Source organism: Fringilla coelebs, assembly GCF_963513975.1.
Source record: "Fringilla coelebs genome assembly, chromosome: 2".
Classification (NCBI taxonomy): Eukaryota; Metazoa; Chordata; class Aves; order Passeriformes; family Fringillidae; genus Fringilla; species Fringilla coelebs.
Window position 1 is genome coordinate 63,224,754 of NC_140029.1, and position 20,566 is coordinate 63,245,319.

Sequence of the window (20,566 nt, forward strand, 5' to 3'; positions counted from 1 at the left end):
GGGTGGAACCTCGCTCCTCGAGTTAGCAACAGGTTTAGATCTCTTCAAGTGCTCCTCTGTGTGCAGACAAAGCACTCCCAGTGTGACCCCTCACGATTCTCTGGGCACCTCTGTGTGGGTCACGCTCACTTTGTCAAGGGCAGGCATTCCCCAGCAACACACCATGAGACACTTTTTCCTAGCACGGGCTGGAAGCCCAATGTTCTCATGTGACTCCAGAGGCTGAGGCAATGGACACGTGTCTCTGTGTTAATCCAGCCCTGGAGACCAGCCCCACCCCAGGAGCTCAGAACACAGCCAAGCACCCTTTGGATTCAGGCTCCAAATCTCAGAGGATCAGACTGAAATGACTGGCTCTGCGGACTGCAATTCCGGAGACACTCTCTTATCAATCTGCAAGTGACCACTGCCAGCAAACATCACCTGCAGGGTAGGGGTGAGGCTCATGGCCAAGCTAAGCCAGGCTGGGGCTGGAGTTGCCAGACCCCTGCCAGCCAGGGCTGCAGACGTGATGCTTCAGAGAGCATTGGCTTCGAAGGCAGTGCTCATCCCTCTCCATCTGCTGAAACAAGCTGGCAAAGGAGAGGAGGAATTTAGCACTGTATGGAATCTGGCTATCCAGAAAGGCAAGAGAGAAAAAAACCCAGAGACAGAAATAAGGAGTGATCAGTAAACATGCCTTTAATAGCTTGTAATTTTTTTTTTTAATTCCAGGCAACTAAGATGTACATTTGTTGTGTGTATCTGACATCTGAACAAAGGCAAGACCACAATCAGTTCTGTTTCTTCCCTTTTCTAAAGCACATAAATTAAAGTATCAGTCACCTCAATATACAACAGTCTAATGAAAGAAAAGGGCTTGTTCTGTTTTTACAATTCAGTGTCACCTGTTACCTGAAGCATTAGATAGAGTTTTAGCTAGAGAACTTTCTTACAACAAGTAGGAAAACTCAGAACTTAGGCTGTCCAGAAAAATTCAAGAAATTTCCACTCTCTGCTCTCAGACTCCGCTTCCTACTAAAGCATCAGAATAACATTTTCCTGTTAGAAAACAAAAGACCCCAAAAACTTTTCAAACACACCAGGGAAACACTGTCTGTACCATAGAGCTTATTAAACTCAAAACATTTATGGTGCAACAACCTCCTCTCCACAACTTTAGCACAGAACCTGAATTCAGGTCAGGATGAACAAGAGCAGAAACTGCCAAACTGTAGGTGGCCTTTGGTACCTGTTGCTGCTCAGTGGCCTCCCAGGCTCAGTATCCAGTGAATGCTCAGCCGTGGCAGCACCTGCAGGCTCAGGGACCTCAGCCCACACAGCAGATCTGGCTGAGGCCTTTTCATGATTCCCTTGCCGAACTTAGCTCAACCCCACCTCGCACAGCCAGGACTGGAATTCATATGGAAAGACTCTAAGGACCCTCCTCTCACTCTGATGCTGAGGCTCAGCTCTTGTCACAATTCAGCCAAGTAGCTCTGGCTACTACCCAATATCCTTGACCATGGATGGTTTCTGTAGGTGTAGGATCACTTTATCAGCAATACAGCATGGCCTTTGATGGAGGGGCATTGCTCTTGCCTTTTCCCATTACAGGGCACGTGAGCACCGTGTCCATGGGTCTACTCCTCATGAGACAGCAGGGAGCTGGTAGGAAAAGCCTGTGCTCTAGCACAAGATAGATCACACACAAGGAAAGGGTGTTAGGCAGAAACAGCTCAGATGGCTGATATATCCGTCCATTCCCTAGCACTGAATAGAAAACCTCTGATCTGGGCGGGGAGAAAGGATGAAAGAAAACAAAATGAAGCAAAAACGTGACCTTTACTGCTTTTTCATCTTCCATAGTTTTGACTAAAGAACCTGACCTATAAGTGCAGCTAACTCCAGAGACCAATGTACTCTTTCACAGTCTTGTGTGTGTGCAGCGCTAGAACCAAGTCACAACTACACGTGTGAAGGAACAATGTCACAGTCCTCAGAAGACCTGCTCTGTGCACTTGCCAGTGCTTGAGTTTGCTGATAAAGTTAAGCAAAGAGGTTCATTCTTCTTGAGCACAAAAAAAATCTGTCAAACCAGCTTCTATTACAGAGAGATTCTAAACTGACATAAATAATTATAATCTTGATTAAAAATAATATATTATTCTAGATTTTTGGTTTTTTAGTTCTCATGTAAAACCCCTATACTCTTGACATCTAGGAACAAAGACAAAATAAAAACCAGGCACTTGCTGTGCCTTCTCAAGCACTATTGTGGTGTTTAAGGGACACAGAGGAACTTAACAACTGAGATTAATGCCTACAGTGGAAAACAAGAGGTCTTCTTCATGCCGTTGGCTTTTTCAAGTCTCGGATTTGCTTAATCAAGTAGTTCTTCTCATCAGTGAATTGTTCGTCGTCCGTCCTTTCTTTCTGGAAATTGCTCAGAAACTCAATTAGCTTGGGTTGGTTTTTCAACAGGATCTCCACAATAGGCTGTGTTTTGTTTGGACTGGCCACAAAAACCTAACATGCAAACAAAATCAGGCACAGAGAGACAGCAAGGGGGTGGGGACAGAGAGAGAGAGATAGAGGAACATCAGTCACAACATCCCCACCAGTTACTTTCTAACAAGTCGGCTGGAGGCTGGCAGGCAGGTACTCTACTGCTACACACCTTGTCCCAGGGCAGTCAGACACGAGTTCAAACATGTTGGCTCGACAGCAAACTGAAGGAAAACTTAGCCTGCATGTGGTATCACTTTCCTTTCACTTGCTCTGTGGTGATAAAAACTTTTGACTGTAAATCCAGCTGTTGAGAGGGAACTATCAATTCTCAGCCTCTTCCCACCCACAAGACAAATACACAGAAATTAATTATCAGGAGAACGGAAAAGCTTTGTGTCAGTATTGATATCATTTCCGTATTAAACCAGGCCTAAAATTAGACTTGCCAGCTTTGTTTTGGTTTGGAAAATATGTCAGAGGCCTCACTTCCCTCTGCCTAATCCATTCATGGGAGCATGGAAACTTACAGCAGCAGGAGCAGGAGGATTGTGGTGTGCCCAGCACCTTTGCAGCCCTTGCTGACCAGAGGAGGGTGGCAATGCAGGAAGGTGAGGCGAGACTCAGATACTGGCACAGCCAGCCCAGCACTGTGAGCTTTCTGGCCTTCTTCAATGCTCTGATTTTTCCCCCTGTAATCACTAAAGCTGCAGTTTTCCAGCTCTGAACATGACCCCTCATGCCACAACGCTGTTCCTTTACCATTTCCTCTGGGTTAAGTGCAAACCTAAGGCTGGTTGCAAAGGCCAGCGGTGAAAGGCTCTTTCAGGGACCCCGGGATGCCACAGAGATGGAGCTCTCTTTCCTGGATGTCGGTCAGGATGGCAGATGGGGCGCGGGGCTTGCGGTGGGAGCACACGTGCAGCGCAGCCCGGCCACCCCGGGAGCAGCTCCCACATCTGGCTCGCACCGAGGTTACCATGGCTGGGCAACAAACACCGCCCGAGCGCTTGTGCAACGACAGAAATAACTCCAGTTATTCTCTACCCCATGAGAAGAAATTAAGGATGGACAGAGCTGGAAAGCGTCCAGTTTCCCTCCAAGCCTGTCCAAAGCAGAATGAAAACAAACATCTGCTGACAGTACAGAATGGCATGTTGTCCTGCCGAGCACAGGCAGCACCGCTGGCTCCTGGTCTGGGGCTCTTCTGCAGGTCCTTTTGTCTCCCCTGAGGTTGTGCCCACGGGAAAACTTGGGCCATGTCCAGCTGCTCTGGGAGGAGCTGTGCTACCTGATGAGAATCATGCACACTCTGTCCTGAGGGGCTGTGCCTAAGACAACACCTGGTAAAGGCCAGGGCAGGGCTCAGGCTGGGGCAGGGCTCAGGCTGTACCCACCATTAGGCTTCATTCTCCAAAATCAGAGGATGTTATGCAAGTGGTGGGGAAAGTGCCACATCAAGTGAACATGTGGAAGGAGTGGGGTTCAACACATACCAACAGCAGCCTACTGAGCACTTCTGCCCAAACAGGAAGCTAGAAGTACTTTTTATTTTCACAGAGGTGAGACAAAGCACCTGCTCTTAAACCCTGGCATCCTGGTGCTGGAATAGTCTTAATCTGTGTCTGTGCTTTTGTCTACTCTGGATCTCTCCTCCTCAGGCTTCTCCTAGAAGCCCCTGCTGCAAGGTACTTTGCCCTCTGCTGTGCGGGAAGAGCTGCAACCTCTGCTATGGTGGGTGAACCCATCCCAAGTGTATTACAAAGTTTTACTTGATCTGGTGTCCAGACCATGGTCCCAGTGACAATACACTATCTCCAGTTATTCACAAAGGCCTCCACCTTGCCCTTCTCTAATTACCCTGAGCTATCATCTTAAATGATTCCTTTTTATTCCCACTTGCACCTAAAACTTCTCAAGTGCAGCACTAACAGCCCCCAAGGATTGATCCCTTTTGAGCAGCCCCTTTCCTGCACCACGCCCAAAGTACTTGCAGGGCAGCCTCCTACCAGGGACACACCTGCCTGCGGTGGGATGGCCAGGTGACAGCTCTCACTACACCTGGGCACTCTCAACAGCTGCAGCATCTGAAAGCAGCATCTCCTCCTTTGCAAATGACTTTGATACACTGCTATTGATGCATTGGTTCACCTTAGACTGGGAGAAAAAGGGTTTGGGGATGTAAATATGAGCGTCCTTCACAGCTTTCCACTCTGTGCTTTATCTGCACGAATCTTGAGATCTCCTGAGTGTGGACATGTGGCTCTGGATGAGGCTGCAGCACTTCATGTTCTCAGCTGGAGCAGCTCCCTGTGTGCTGACCTACAACAGATGATCATGCTGATGGAAGCTGGATACTTCCAGGATTTGGAATATGATAAGCCCCCCGTCATCTGGATGAGCTGCCGTGGGGAAAAGCAGGATGTAAGCCTACAGGCAGGGATTTACAGATCTTCATAAGAATTTTTAATTTTGGAGTTCAGTTCACCCTTTCTGATGAGGAGAAGAAGCCATCAGATACAATGGCAAGACCCACATGTTCAGAAATCATCTGATGACAATGCAAAGAGAAGCCATCAAAGAAGGCCTGACCTTGAAGTGCTGAACATCTTCCTTCAATGAATATTAGGCCTCCCCAATATTTATCTGAAGGGTGACTCTCAAAATGAAGAAATCTAAATAATTCTTGCTGTAAAAGCTCTCCACTCTGCAAACAGAACTGGAAGGTTGGTGGTAAACCTAGTAAATAGCATTTCATATTGGACCTACCCCTGGTATTACCATAGCAAATAATAAAGAACTTCGTTTCATAGAAGCCATCACATCCTGTTTATCTTCCTGCTCAACTATTTATAGATTACAATCTCCCCCTTGCAAAACTGGCAAAGTGAACATTCAAACAAAGATCATCTCAACTGCCAGTCTTGCTCAGTGTCAACAGGGACTCGTAAAGAGAGAATGTTCAAGGACCAGAAAATTCCTGAAATGTTATTCAATACTTTGGCTGAGCAAACAAAATCAATTCTGTCAGTATCAACTGACCAGTTTCACAGAGCCCAGGAGCAGGACCACCGTGAGACTTCATGTCAGAAAGGGTCCCCATCATTCAGAACTCTGTATTGGCATAGAGAATGAGATCAATCCCTAAAACCAGAAACATTATTAATGATATCTGGAACATTTCAAATAAAATGAAGTTGGATTGAACCACAGAGAACTTGGTTTGACCCATGGTTTTATTACGAAGAGATATATGCTCTAGAGCACTAAATTCAGATAGATGAGAGAGACGGAGACCCAAAATAAAGACAGTACCCATATAAAAATTCCAATTCTAAATATAGTTGTCTCAAAACAGAGAAAGCTCAATTTCACGAGTTTTTGCAAAAGACCTAGAATGAAAATCAACTCTAAAAGCTTCAAAATTGTCTAAAGTGCAATAGTTGTTACCTTCTCCACTAAAAGTCTTAACGTATTTCTTCAAGCAAACATCAAAATTACTTGATTAGAGAATTTGACCTTATTTCCTTTCAATTAATAACCAGGCATTACAACCTTCTGGGGCAAGAGCAGAGCAAGAGCAATTACAGGATGCCCTGGACTGAATATTTTAGGACTTGCTCTGGGGTCAATGCACAATGTCACTGTCAGGACACTGCACACACAGAACACATAGGGTTCATGCTGCTTATAGCACAGTGCTTCACATAATAATCCTTGTCTTTTAGATTATCCAGCTGAGAAACAGAGAGGACACATCCCCACAAACACGGCCTCAGCTTCGTACCAAGAGCAAACTGTCAGTATGGTCAAATTATGTGAGGCTGTTTGCAGAGCAAGCTGCAGGAGGTAGCTCGTAATGTGCATGAACAAGAATGGAAAAATGAAACTGAGGTCACAAAACACAGTGTACCCATTCTATTTTTAGATTTAAACAGTAAAATATATCTTGCTAAATGTCCCCTTAAGAGCAAGAAAGTCACATAATCCCAGCTCACGGCTACAGGGTGTTTTCCTCAAAATCAGCAAATTGTTTATGTGAAATCCAAGAGAGCTGTTCCTATCCTTTGTCTTTGAATATGTGAGGTCAGAGGAATCCCTGCACCATGTTCACATAGGTCTGAAAGATACAGGAGGCTCGAAGGAGCCTTCACTAATGGAACACAACACAAACCCACCAGAGGAGCTGGAGAGCCCCTCCCAGTATTTGATGCCCAAAGTGTGTACACTTGAGATTCTCCACTGAAATCACTGCAGAGAAGAGCCAGTGACTCAAAGCCCACAACTCCAAGTGATCCCCTCGGATTATTTATGAAGGAGGAGGGAAGGGGTGAGGTCTGTTAGCTTTTCCTCATGATTAAATACTGGGTAATCCTTATGCATACGTTGCCTGGGACATCCAGTTTTACAAAGCAGCTGCAGGCATTTAGGATGGTGCTGCAAGGCAGAAGATCCATCTTTTTTTAGAAGAAAAAAGGAAGAGAAGGGGCTGGAGTTAGGAGGAAGATCAACCATCTCCTAAAAGGAGAATGGAAAAAGGCACTGCAAGTGGGCACTCTGTCTTCATTTTCCCACTCACAGTAAGTTGGGTGAATTAAATTTTCTCAGAGCTTGGGGGTATTGATATTTTCAATCACAAAATGTTCCTCCAAAATAAATTTGCACTAGAAGTGCTCATCACTTTCATCTCTACCTTACCATTTCAAATCTCCAATAATTAGAAATTGCCTCAGGCAGTAAGAGTCATAAGCCTTTTTTTGGGTCAGCAGGGGCACGGGAGCATTGGAATCTGGATGCTTACAAAACAAACACTTTTTCATTTCAACTGTGTCTAACTGGTGAAACATCTAAATCAGGTAATTTAAACCCAAATCTTTTGGCAGCTCAGACAGAGCAGCAAGTATCCACTTCTCAGCAGACCTTTGATTCCAAATCACTGAGGTTAGTCTACTGTAATTTCAGCCAGGACTGCATAGGTATTTTGCAAGCATAATTTAAAATGCAAGCACAGTTCAAAATTTATGAGATTAAAAGCTGAGCACAAGATTCCTCTCCCAGTTACATTAACATGGAATATTACAGCTGACAAGAGAACTGGGCTGAGGGACACAAACCCAGAAACAGAAGGCAAGGACTGCAGAGCTGGGCACAAACAGCCAGTCTCTTAAATACGTAAGGATTTCAGTGGCTCTCAAGAAGTGAGAACTCAATTTAACAAGTGAAATCAGAGGGAAAAGAGCTTCTCTGACCCTCTCTACAAAGCTAATTCACAATGCAATTTCCTGTAACAAACCCTATAAAGACCCTTCCCCCTGGGGAGGACCTGGATGCTGCTACACCCAGGGAACCCAGATCCTCAGTGGGGAGGATCCTAAAAGGGGAGCTGCTGCACCTCTACAGTTACTCTGTAGTGTGCTAGTGGAGGTTGTGAGTGAGCAATTTCCAGCTGATCAGGCTCTGGTCTGAGTCTGCAGCTCCCCTGCAGCCCTGTGCATGAGAGGCAGTGTGAGGAATGCCATGGGAATGCCTTGGCCCTGCTGAAGTGCTGCTGACTGGCACCACTGGAAAAGACCCACAGAGGTGTCTGAGGACAGAGTTTGGCCCTTTGAACTGAAGAGACACAACACCACTGTTGCCCATGGTTTGTTCTGCTGATGCTCCAAGGTCCAAGCATTATGTCCACGTGGCAGCAACTGCAAGTGGTCAAGCAAGGATGAGCCTGCAACATCCCCACTCTAACTGGAAATGGGATGCAACATACTGGAAGGGAGGAATGGGAAGGCAGAATGGGAGGAACAGCAATGTGTGACATGGTTGCACACTGGGATCCTTTTACATTATTCCAAGTCCTTTTAAATGTCTCCTAAAAAAGTGAAATCAGCCACTCCCAAGGCCTGGTCCTTGCCTATCATTAATTCAGGAATTCAGGAACAGCAGCTCATGTCTTTCATAAATAGAAATCTTGCATTTATTCACAGAGTGGCTAAGAAATCCAAATCCTCTGATACCTTCTCTCCACTGGCATCTCAAAGGCTGCAAATGTCTGGAGCCAGACTGCTTGCTTATCTTGGAGCCACACACCTCCTGATAAGGAGGAGGAGTACAAGTTACTCACAGTGGTTCAGTTGACTGGAGGAAGTCAGCAAGAGAACAGCTTACCAAGCTGCTTATTTCACGAAAGGAATTTTCTTTTAATCCTCCTTGAAGCTTTTTTTTTTCTTTTACGAAATTAAAAGCTTTTTGGAGAAGCTGCACATTCTCTAAGTTTCCACACTGAAGATCTGAAAGCTTTTTTCCCAATGGCAAAAGTACAAAATTTAACAAGTCACCCTGAATTTCTGGAGGGTGTTGTAACCTCTTTCTACAGTCATTTGGTGTTATCTGGTATCTTTCTTAGCCAGCTTAGGGAAGGGATATCCTTAGAGGCCCAAAATTCCTCTTCTGATAATCATTAACAACTCTATTTACAGTTTGAAATTAACATGTTCATTCCAAATTAGAGTTAGTTTTTCATAACAATCTGACTTACCCTCTGTTCCAGAGCAGAGAACTCTTTTGATAGGAAAATTGTAAACTTCTAACTTATTAACATTGATCATCATGAAAAAAGGGACACTTGTTGGGCCTGGTATTTTTTTAATTCTGCATTAATGTCACCACAAAATGATGGAAGGATAAAACTCATTTCAAGCTCAGATTTACCAAACCTTTTTAATACCTTTAAAAGCATATTGTGCTTGCACTGATGCCCAGCACCAACACCACCTATTTTTAATCTAAGGTAGAGTTTTAAGACCTTTTTTTTATCTTTACCCAGAATCACATGGTAAAATGATCCAGGAGGGGGGAGAAGGTCCCCTGGACACTGCCTAGAAATTGTGTATTTTGTTACCTGTAGCTCATGTCTACTTGACTGACTACCCCCAGCTCAAACCAAAATGTTGCTGCTTTAGGTCTCACCCGAAAGCCCTTTTCAGCTAAGACACTCTCAAATACTGCAGATGACTGTAAATCTCAACCTTTGCCTTAATTTTCTGGACTTCTTCTGGTCCACTTTGAAACACATTTTTATGAGGAGAAGAGAATGTCTGCCCCCTCTACAACTCATACTGGCTCACCTTGAACACATGGAATGCTTCAAACTGAATGTTGGGACTTTTATCTCGCAGCAAGTTCATCATCAGCTTCAGGTTTTCTGGTTTGCTGATGTATTTCGTCATGATGGCGAAGTTGTGTCGGTCCAGAATCAATTCACCCAGAAGCTGTAAGCAAAATTAGAAAAAGAATGCCCATCTCCTAAATACTGCAGATGGAGATCCTGCATATGGGCTGGGTGTAATGGGGGCTGGTGTGAGTAGCTGGGACAAAAGCAAGTGTAGATAAAGACACCTTCATTCAATTGCCATGTTACATTCACACGCCCCCTGCTTCCATGCGCAGGCCATGTCTTGGTGCCCCAGGCAGAGACTGCCACATTACTGCCAAGCTCACTGTAACACACGTTCTGAATCAAAACACAGATCTGAGCTCAGAGAAGTGACAGCACTTGTTCCATAGAAATGGCCCAGTGCTTCCCCAGAGGTCCAGGAAAGAAAAGACACAGTGAGCTCCTGTGCCTTTCAGGAAGAGCACCACAAGCCCTTAGTTCTTCTGCTGATAGAAAAATGGCTGCTCCACTGCCATACATGCACCTTGATATTCTGCATAACACAGAGTACAAATTTAGGAGGAAAGTGCTGAGAGATTTTACCTTCAAAGATTGTCTCTTCGTTACATAATTCTCAGAATGAAGGAGTTTTTCATAGTCCTCAAAGATCTAGAGTAACAAGAAAACACAAATGCATCAGATTAATGTCCATCCTTCCTTCTCTTAGCCCTTCTCACTGCTGCAGCAGTGCCACCCTCTAACACTTCAGTGCAATGCCAAGCCCAGCTCTTGTGGTTTTCTCTTGGCTGGTTATCACACAGGGAATTAACTAATGCCCAGGAACACTCCTCTTCCAAGTGCTGCAGAGGGGGAATACCACATATGGGCTGGATGGAACAGGGGCTGGTGTGAGCCAACTGGGACAGAAGTAAGCCAGTGCCTGGACAGCCTTCTCTTACAGAAGGATGACTGCTGCCAGGACATGTGGGTCCAGCACATAACGTCCACTCACTCATGTCCTGGTCATGCCTGGCTGTGTGACTCAATGCAACACCCCAAAATGGTGATGGGGATTCCCAAATGCTCCTTTTGTGAGGCGCCACCTCGTCTGACTTCAGCACCGTCACTTGTTAAACCTCTTTGCCCAGCAAGGGTCACTAGGAGCAAAGTGTGTGCTGGATTTTGCAGGGATGGATCAAGGGGATCTTGTGGTCAGGAAGACTGAGAGACAAGGCTGCAATATGTTCAGACTACCTACCAAACAAGCAGGAAAAATTCAACATTGCTGTCCAATAGTCACAAAAAAACCCAAAACCAAAAACCAACTCACGTAGGCAATTGATACTTAAAAATGCAAAATGTCAAATAAATGTAGAATGGGGACTGTTCCAGTGCAGTGCTCCAGTATTAAGAGAAAAGATTAGCAGAGACACTTATTTTGCTCCAGCTAAGCTGCATTAGTGACTCAGCAGTAATAAGCCTGCTCTTTATTTAACCTTCATGGTAACCAGAATGAAAGAAATTTGTCTTTTCATTTTGGCAGTGAAATAAAGAATACCTCAGGTAACACAAAAACATGACCCACAGTCTAATCCCGTGACCTGTATCAATCCAATTTTAGTTGAATCCAATGGAATTTTTCTGACCCACATTTGGTCCAAAAGGGAGCCAAAAAATCAAAGTGAAAAATAGCAACTAACCAAGGGACTAATTGCCTTAGGAAGATAATAGGAATACTCAGACCCCAGTCTCTCATTCAGGTACAATTCCAGTAATGCTAAAACTTGTTTCAGTAACTCTTCTGTCCCAAAGAAGAATAAATAACACCTGTATGGCCCTGTCGGTGCTGGGGTATCACAAAATTGTTTAAAACCATGCAAAAGTTTTCTCCCATGATCTGTTTGCAAGTTTCAGTTCCATTCACACTTGAGGAGATCTGATGCACACGGTGAGGAATAAAACTTGCTCTTAACCTCTGAGTTCTCCCGAGACCTTGGCTGTGTCCCCAGCTGTGTGCACAGGGGGTATCTGCATTTCACATGCCAGGCATGGATTCTGCTCCAGCACAAACCAGTGTTTGGTTTTGCAGTTCTATGTGAGGAGTTTATGCAGAGCACGAAACCCCCTGTGCAATTTTTTTTCTGCAGCCAAGCTTAAATAGATTTTTTATAAAGCCTTTCAGCACTGATACTTACTACATCGTAATTTTGTTCCAGAAATTCTGCCACCAACAATTTGTGTCGTGTTAGCAGGTCCTGGGGAAGAACAGAGAAAGGTTACCTGAGAGACCAAGTGCCTGTGATTGTCCCTTGATTCTCAAATGTATTTCAGCAGTTTTGACCAGAAAGCATTTACAACATGATTTCTATAGATAACACTGCATTCATTAAGTGGTTAGTAGGACTTTAGGGAGAACTCAGTTAATGTAATGCTAACAGAATCAAGGTAGACCTATTCTAATACTTTTTATTGCTGTTTCCCTCCCACCTTTTCTTGTTGTTGATAGATCATAGTGCACAGTACTCACATCAAACAGGGATGGGCAAAAGGAAGGAAGGAAGAAAGAAAACTAGCCCTTTATGGAGGATGAGCTATGGTCTCCAAGCCAAAGTGACCTACATGCTACCCCAGAGCTGGGGATGATGCTAAGCCTGCTCATCTCCAAGAATACAAGGAAAATTGGAATTCAACCACTGTACATACACATAGCTATTTAATAATGAAAGCTAGGCAGCAACTTAAGCTAAGCCGTCCAGGATCCCTCCACCTCCACTTCTTTCCCTGGAAGGTAAGTGGGATGAGTCTATTCTGTAGAGCTTTTTCTGCCCAGGAATGGCTTTCTGACACAAAGCAGCAGCAGACCTTCCAGACAGCTGGACAGACTGCCTCCCATTCCAGAAGGCTAACTAATTCAAATTGAAATTAGAAGAACCTCTCCCACAGAATGGTGATGCTGGTGTTCAGTGACAGAGATGCAAATGTTCAGCTCCAGAAGAAACTGTGTCTTTTTACTGGATGAATAGCTATGAAATGAGTGGCCAGTGTGAGGCATTTAAGTATGATTTTTATCTTACTGCATCTTTTAAAATACAACATTGATCTCAATAAATGCCTGATGAAGTCCATTCAAATTGGTATTTTTCAGCGAATCAATGCTCTTTTTTATAATCTTTTTCTTGGCTTCCCTGCCCAGGCAGAGGCTGAAGCTGATGAGGAGCTCAAGCAGATGCACAGACACATCCTCACAAATAAAAGACATTCTTTACATACTAATCCTTTAATTTATTTTTACCATCAATTATAAGAGGAAAGCAGAGCACTACAAAATCCAGTGCCTGTTTTAAATACATCCCTTCATTCAGCAGGACTGCAGTGACAGCAGTTTTAAAGGCTGAGTGAAACACATGATTCAGGAGCTTTTATGCAGGGCACTTGGAGGCAAGTACAAGTCCTTCAATAGGGGGCACAAATGAAACATAATCCAAAATGGGTTTTTCACAGGAAATACGAGGAAGCGTGGAGCAGCAGCATTCAGCCAGCACATTCCAACTGCTGCTTGCACCCTCCACAGACAGCTTATACCTTGAAATACCAGCCATCTTCCTCTGCATTTTTAACAGCTCTGTTTCCTCTCTGCAGTGCACCTGGATAACTTTAATTAAGAAGTACATCTCCAGATCATAATTCCAGTGCTTCCCTACTATAAATATCTTCAGACTTTAATGCACATTTAATTGAGCTCTCCTCTGGTGCAGAGACTACCCAAGGCTTTCAGCTCTGAACCAGACACCGCGGTGGCAACTGCAAACCCAACATGGAGAGACCAGAAATGAAAACGTGAGTTCAGTAATCCAGCAAACAATCACAGCACTTCTTTTCCCAGTATTAGAAATGAGGTAGCTCCATATTTCAGTCACTTCCACATCACCTCTTGCTGTTCCAGCTATTCAGAGTAACTGACAAACAGGAGATTAAATGAGCAGCTGGTTTCTTTCCAGAACTGACCATGTATCAGGTGCTAAGAGGCAATTTCAAAAAAACCTAAAAATGCTGTTTAAACATTTCCCCCAAGCATTTTAAAAGTGAATTCTGTCCTTTGTCTGAGGATGAACTGCCCTCATACTCCTCTCTTTCCAGTGCATGTGAGGATGTAGAATCCTATTTTTAAATCCTGCTAAAAATACACTCAGTTCACAGGGGACAGAAGTACATTCTACAGCTGTAGACCTATGAACAACATCAATCTCTCTTCTTTTTGGGAGGATTGTAGCAGTCACCAGTCCCTGCCACAGCTTAACTGACCCTTATCCCCATCCTGCCTCCTGGCTGGGGTGAAGACTGTCCATCACCACCAGCACACTCTGCTGTCCTGCTTAAGCAGGACCTGGGGACAAGATGCAATTCTCTTCTGTCAAGCTGGGAACTGAGTTCATGAGCACTTTTTCTGACCAGAAACAAATATTCTTCTGAGCATAGGGTAAAATGTTTCATGCCAGAAACAGAAGATTTAAATACCTTAGTTATGTTGCATTTTTATACCTTGTCTGTGTTTCTGTGCTACTTTGAATTGCATAACCTTTACCTAATGGACACCACAACAGCGAAACTTAAATAATGGAAAGATTCTGCAATTGATTAAGGGGTGATTTGAATTGCTAATCTTGCTCAAGTCATTACTGAAGAATGCAATATTATCTCCATTATGCAAATCTTTATCTCATTCAGTAGGTTAGTAAACACCAGCAAAAAGCCAGGCTTCAGTGTATGTAGAATCACTGAGCTGAGCTCTAACATTCCTTACAATTACTCCTGAGGTCTATCTAATCATGTTTCTAATTAGCTTTGAAAGGAAAGAATAAACAATGTGTTTCTATGACAGCAGGGAGCTCAGCTATAGAAGAAAAAAAGGAGTTGGATCTATATTTAGAAGAGTCTTTAACTAAAAAGATTTTCCCTCAGCTTTCTTAAACTGTTTTTCAGAAATAAATTAATCTTCCCTGTATGTGAAGTTCACAGGCATCAAATTTATTTTGGTTTTTTTTGCTCAGAGACTGTACTAGCACCTGGTGGGAAGGATCATGGTCACATACAAACTCCAAGTAGTTTGGCATCTTCACCCAACCTTATTTTTAATCTCTACACAGTACTCTCTACTCTACACTCTACAGAGCCTATGCAGTGCTTCCACTTGCTTAGCTTTTAGCACTAGAGTCCTTACACTGAACCATGGCTCACAAAAATAAGACTATGAATACACTGTAAAATTATCAGCAGGCTTGGCATTAATCTATACTTGACTGCTGAGCTAAGAAGGGACAGCAAAAATTACAATTATTTCAAATGTTAGTTTTAAATGATGCCTTCTATTCACTCATGTGGTCATGATGGGCTGTGGGTTTGTCATGGGGGAAGGTAGGGAGAGAAGAAGGTTTGCATTTTACAAGAACTGTAGATAATACATGATTATTTGAGTTTTGAATGGGAGCATGAAAGACTGCGAGTTGTCAAGGTGAAGAGTGTTTGTTAAATACAGATTTACATTTCTCTAAAGATTCTTTGCAGAGTTGATTGCTGTTGTGAATCCTGCTACAATCAGACCAAGGGTTAATTAATTATATCCTTTACTGAACAATAAAAAGCCACCAGTTCAAAGCAACACAGTGCTCAGTGATGACTTCTGATGGAGCGCTGCTTTTGACACAAACTATGATGCATGTACTGAATAATTTACCTTGAATGTAGCAAAGGCATCAGAAGCAATATCAAATGTTGACATTTCCACATATTTAAAAAAGTCTCTGAACTGTTCTGAAAATAGTATGATTTTGGCCAAGGGTTCATGGCGGATACACTCTCTCAGCATAATTCCACAACGTAAGGCAATGTTTGGGGATTCATATCTGGAGAATAAAGAGAAACAGAAAACATCAAAACACAGGAGAAAGAAGACAAACAGGCACCTTTCTAGCAACAGGGAACTTTGTATCACAGGAACACCTGCCAGGTGGGACACCCCACACTGAGGGCAGCTCCCAGCTGCAGTGCTGTACCCAGCTGCAGGACCTCATCCCAAAGCTCAGGAGCAGACACAGACAAGGCTGCCAGAATTTTTCATTGCAAACCTCTCTCTTCCCAAGCCAAAACACATTTTGGTGTAAATTTGCACTACACCCCCTCTCTGTGGAAAGACCGTGGGGAGTGTGCAACATTTCAACAGAAATCCTTCACCCTTTTGGATTTGTGAGAAAGCACAGCTTGTACAATATAATAACCTCCCTTTTCAGATTCAATTCTGAGCTCCTCAGTTTATCCAAGAAAACTGTAACACCTCATGACCATCCATCACCTCCCACTCCTCTTCCAGAGGACATCACTCTGCAGTATTAATGAGGAAGGTAGGAAGAGTCTCTCCAGGCAGTCTACACAGGATTGAGCTTTCTGTAGCTCTGAATTTTTTTGGTTTTTTTCTTCAGTTTAGGAGGAGTTCTGCTCAATGTCTCTTCTGCAGAGGCTCTGGCTGTGATAGGACACAAGCATCCATTCCTCAAATTACAATCCTGCTATGGCACATGAGGCACTGCAATAGCCAGGAGCCAGCACACATCTCACCCTGGGAAAGGAAGGGAGGGAGGGAGGGAGGGAGGGAGGGGGGAGGAAATTCAGATCATCTTCAATTTCTATAAAGTCTTGATTTCTTTAAAGCTGAAATTAATCTGAAACAAAACAGTTAGAAACACATTAAAAAACAAAAAAGATGAAATCCAGCAGTCAAGAAGGATTTAAAATGAATTTTTTTCCAGCAGTCTGCCAGAAATCATGTGAAAGTGGTAAAGTCCAAGGGAACAGAAAGCACTCTCTGTTTCAATAAACTGGTTATACTATATCAGAACTGTGTATTATCACCCAGAGCTTATCAGCATTGTTTTTCCTTTGCAAAATTAATTCCTATCACTAGGCCAAAAGAAATACATTTTTTTTAAAAAAGGAAGAAAAACACAAAATGCCATCTGTGCTGTAAGTGAGTGGGCCCTCAAATTTACCCCTAGCATGCAGTTTAAAAGAACAGTTGTGTTCTGCAAGCATACCAGAGCTGCATACTTCAACCTGCTGTCAACAATAGTTGGCTTAATGAAAATGGATTGCTATTCCAAACAGGCAAATGAAGCTTCCCACCCTCAAGGAAATGCAGGCACTCAAGCCCCTATTTGTTTTGGTCTGGGGAAGCATTTGCAAACTTGAATTTCTAACTCTTCAGAGAGCAAAAATTTACTGATGTTGCCCATTGAGGAATCAACTCCATTAACAGGAATACTAATTTTTAAGGAAAATGAGGCAGAGCTGCTCCTAGGAGTGCAGCCAGGAAAATATTTAATAGTTGGCTAATGAATATTTTGGTTGGAATAAAAGCAAATTACATTGTTTCCAGCACAATAACTTTTAAAAACATTAAGTATCAACAGAATCATTCTTAGTCAAATGCTCCATTATCTGGAAGTGAGTTATGGACCTTTGGCTGTTCACACAAGTGAGGGAAGTTGGGTCTGGTGCCTGGAAGAAGTTTACAGGCTGCCCAGTCATAGCTAGCATGTCCTTTGCACCCACACTTACATGCAAAGCTACCAGGCAGGAATGATAGAAATGTGATTCAAAATCACTTCTAATGAGCAATTAGTGCTCTATGCTGATGCATTTCCACAGCAGAAAAAAAAAACAACTGAGTTCTTCTCTGTTTGGATGAACTTGCAACCTAAAGAAACTCCCACACAGTGAATACTGGAGAGAACTAGAAAATGAAACAATGGATTTGCAGCATTTCAAAATACTCATTGTGAAGTTTGAAAGAGGCAAGACTGAGAGCAGAAATGCATTTCTGTGTAAAGGGAATCATTCTTCCATGGTTAGTGCAGAAGATGGTGCAAGGTGAGGAGCACAGGAGGAGATTTGGAAGGCGTCAAGCCTGGGAGACACAAGGTCTTAAGCAGATGTATTCTGATCTGACTTTACATTACTTGTTTAGCCTGAGTTTATCCTTGGATAAACTCAAGGGGAATTCTACAACCTCAGCCAATAGACCATTGCAGCTTTAACTGAGCTGTGATATGAAGAGGTCATCACAACACAGGCTGAGGCAGTGTCTAGGGTAGGGATAGCATGTGGCATGAGACAGAGATATATAGATATATATTCACAAAGAAGCTTCTAAAGGTGTCCCTTGAGAGGAAAAATACAAGTGCCATAAACTAAGTCCTTAGCAGTCACTGTCCTAGAGGGAAAATATTTTAAATTGCAAAGGACCAAAGTTATTTCTGGGCTAAGGCAATAGGCCTCAGCCTACCAGAGCAAAAAATTGGCCCAGATACAACTGGATGTCTATGTACACCAAGTGCTGCACTCATCTGAAATCCTACACACAAAGCCTGCACACAGAACATAAGATGCTATTAAAGCAAGTGCAAAGCAATCCTTAAAGCAAGTGCAGCAGCAAAGTCAAATAAGCTACACAAATGAAAGAAAGGAAAAAAAACCTAACTATGTGCTGTGTGTTTTCTGAAGCTGAGAAGCTGGAAGGAAGCAGGCAACAACTGAAACGAAGCCTAAAAGGTAGGAACTGTTATCTCAAGTTGGCAGTTCCACTGCAGCATGAGACAGGAAACACTGGGCGGGAGCTCTGATTGAAGATCCTTCCCACCCAACAGAGCTCACATTAAGCCACAAAAAAGCAACCTCTTGCTTTTGGGGGCTGACAGGGGGGAGAGAGGAAATTTTGCATCCAGTGGAAGTACAACAGTCTTGGGCCATTTCTTTTACGGTCATGGTAGAGGTGATTTTTTTCTCTCCAGGTAATGTCATGATGTCGTGTAACAAACACAGAATGGCACAAGTCAGCCAAACCCACTTTCCTTTAGCAGAGTTGGATTTCCTATATTTCCTACAGCATTATATAAATACATACCTATATAGGATTAAAAATAACTCATTCAGCATTAAATAAGTAAGAAGATGTGTCCTCAAGTCACATTTTCACGAGGTGGTGTCTAACACAAGGTGCTTGTTTCCCAGTCCTGCAGCTGACTGCACACACTGCCCACGCTGTGGGCACACAGCAGTCTGTGTGTTCAGGGCCCTGCCCTGGCTGCAGGCACAGATTTTGGGTCTCATTTTTAGACAGTCCCAGCATCATCATGTCTGACATCATTACACTGTTCTGCAGCAGCTGCTCAGGCTGGGCAGGACTGACTCTGGGCTTCTACTGATGGATTCAACTGCGCTTTTTAACAGGATATTCCAGAAATGGCAGTTCTGAGCCAGTGCAGTGCTGCAGAGGGCTGGTCAAGACATCATGAACAAGGAGCCTGAGGACCACAGGCACGCTGCTTCATGCAGCAAGATTCTCAAAAAAAAGCATCTAAGTGATGCTATTTAAATTCATCCACCAGCTCAGGTCACTTACTGTAAAATGTCTGTCAGAAGCATATCTGCATAAAAACTTTACTATCTTCTTAATATTCTTGGTTGCTGCAGATGCCAAAGAAAATCTGGGACGTAATCCAAAAATATTTTTTATCTTTAAATAAAGCCCAGACATATGGTAGTGATACATGCTCAATGTGCAAGATCAAAATGAGTGAAAAACTGAAAAAGCAAAGACAGAGAAAAGGGAAGAAAATTATTGTATATACATAGGAAATTAAAAACAGTTTGTAATAATGATGGAGAGAATTATCATTACTGTCCTGAGGTTTAAAAGACAAAAAAAAAATTAATGCTGAAAGTTGTGGAGTTAATTACAGAAAGAATTTAAAGCTGAAGTTCACTAGTGGCCACAAGTGTTGGAGAAGTCTGTCCCACAGGCACAACTACTCTTTTAATGCATTTTTTCTTCTCTCTGTCCTACCACTCAATGCTCCAGTTTGACTCCAGTTATTTACAGACACTACTATTGGTAACTCCTGCAATGCAAAAAGGTCTAAATGAACCAGAGCAGTCACCAACAATGCTACACAAGGGTTCATGGTGAGAAATGAAGTCCACATCACATGGGGAGCAGTCAAAAAAAACCAGCACATAATTATTTCAACAAGAGGTTTGGTGGAGAAATAGCAGCCAAATGAAATAATCTGATCATTAAAAAGTATAGAGTTCCATAGAAAGAAAGTCAATAGGCAAAAAATGAAGTAAGAAAGCTGGAACAAAATCTGAAAATCCTTTTTTTTTTTTAACTAAAAGTGAGAAAGTGGATCAACTGCAATGCCAGCATGTTCCAGGCAATGCTCTTTAATGAAACTCAAATTAAAGCACCTACCCTTTTAGAAGCATGAACAGGATATGTGGATGGGCACTAATGTATTCCACAGTAGGGCTGCGCGTGCCAATTTGTCTTCTCAAGATGTTGTTGAATATCTGGGAAACATCCTTCTTGCCCTGTTAAAGAAGCAAAATATATCTTTGCTTAGAAACACATGAGCAAACGACCATTTACTATAACACTGATTTAAAGTACAAATGAAACTGAAATCAGAACAGGTCAGCCTTTTTTTCCCTCCTGTCTCTGCCTCATATTTGCTATTTCTCCAATGCCACTAGAAGGCTTCCTCCTTCGAGGCTCTGAAGGCTCCCGACTTCCCCTCTCCCATTTGCACCTTTTTTTCCCTTAATGAAGATATGCATTCCTCTTACACTGCCACCCAAGTCTCTGGCTATTTCAAATAGCAACACTAAAGCACCATAAAAGCAAGCCCCTACCCTGAGCCAAGTCTGCTGCTGCCGTGTGTGCTGGTGCTCCGATAGCCTCCAAATGTGAGTAACAGAGCTGGTACCAAACCACTGCCACACTGCCTACGCTTCAGAAGCTAAAGCTTTTTATCAGTCCAGTGCAAACAACTCCAAGTGTGATTGCATTTCTGAAAATCAGGGTTAAATTTAAACTGTGCC

The 20,566-nt window shown here is 43.1% G+C and overlaps 1 protein-coding gene across 6 annotated transcripts in view; it reads right to left on the bottom strand.

Annotated features, from left to right (window-relative positions):
- Positions 1-663: 663 nt before the first annotated feature.
- The window catches only part of CAB39L (calcium binding protein 39 like), a 59,791-nt gene continuing 39,888 nt past the window's right edge, over positions 664-20,566 (bottom strand). For all 6 annotated transcript variants that reach the window (XM_084200939.1, XM_084200938.1, XM_084200940.1 and 3 more), the window contains 6 exons: positions 19,938-20,056; positions 15,366-15,534; positions 11,830-11,889; positions 10,238-10,303; positions 9,606-9,749; positions 664-2,508 (listed from right to left, as the gene is read on the bottom strand). In XM_084200939.1, the coding sequence (XP_084057065.1) occupies positions 2,329-2,508; positions 9,606-9,749; positions 10,238-10,303; positions 11,830-11,889; positions 15,366-15,534; positions 19,938-20,056 (738 nt within the window). In that variant the 3' untranslated portion in view covers positions 664-2,328. The remainder of the gene's footprint in view (positions 2,509-9,605; positions 9,750-10,237; positions 10,304-11,829; positions 11,890-15,365; positions 15,535-19,937; positions 20,057-20,566) is intronic.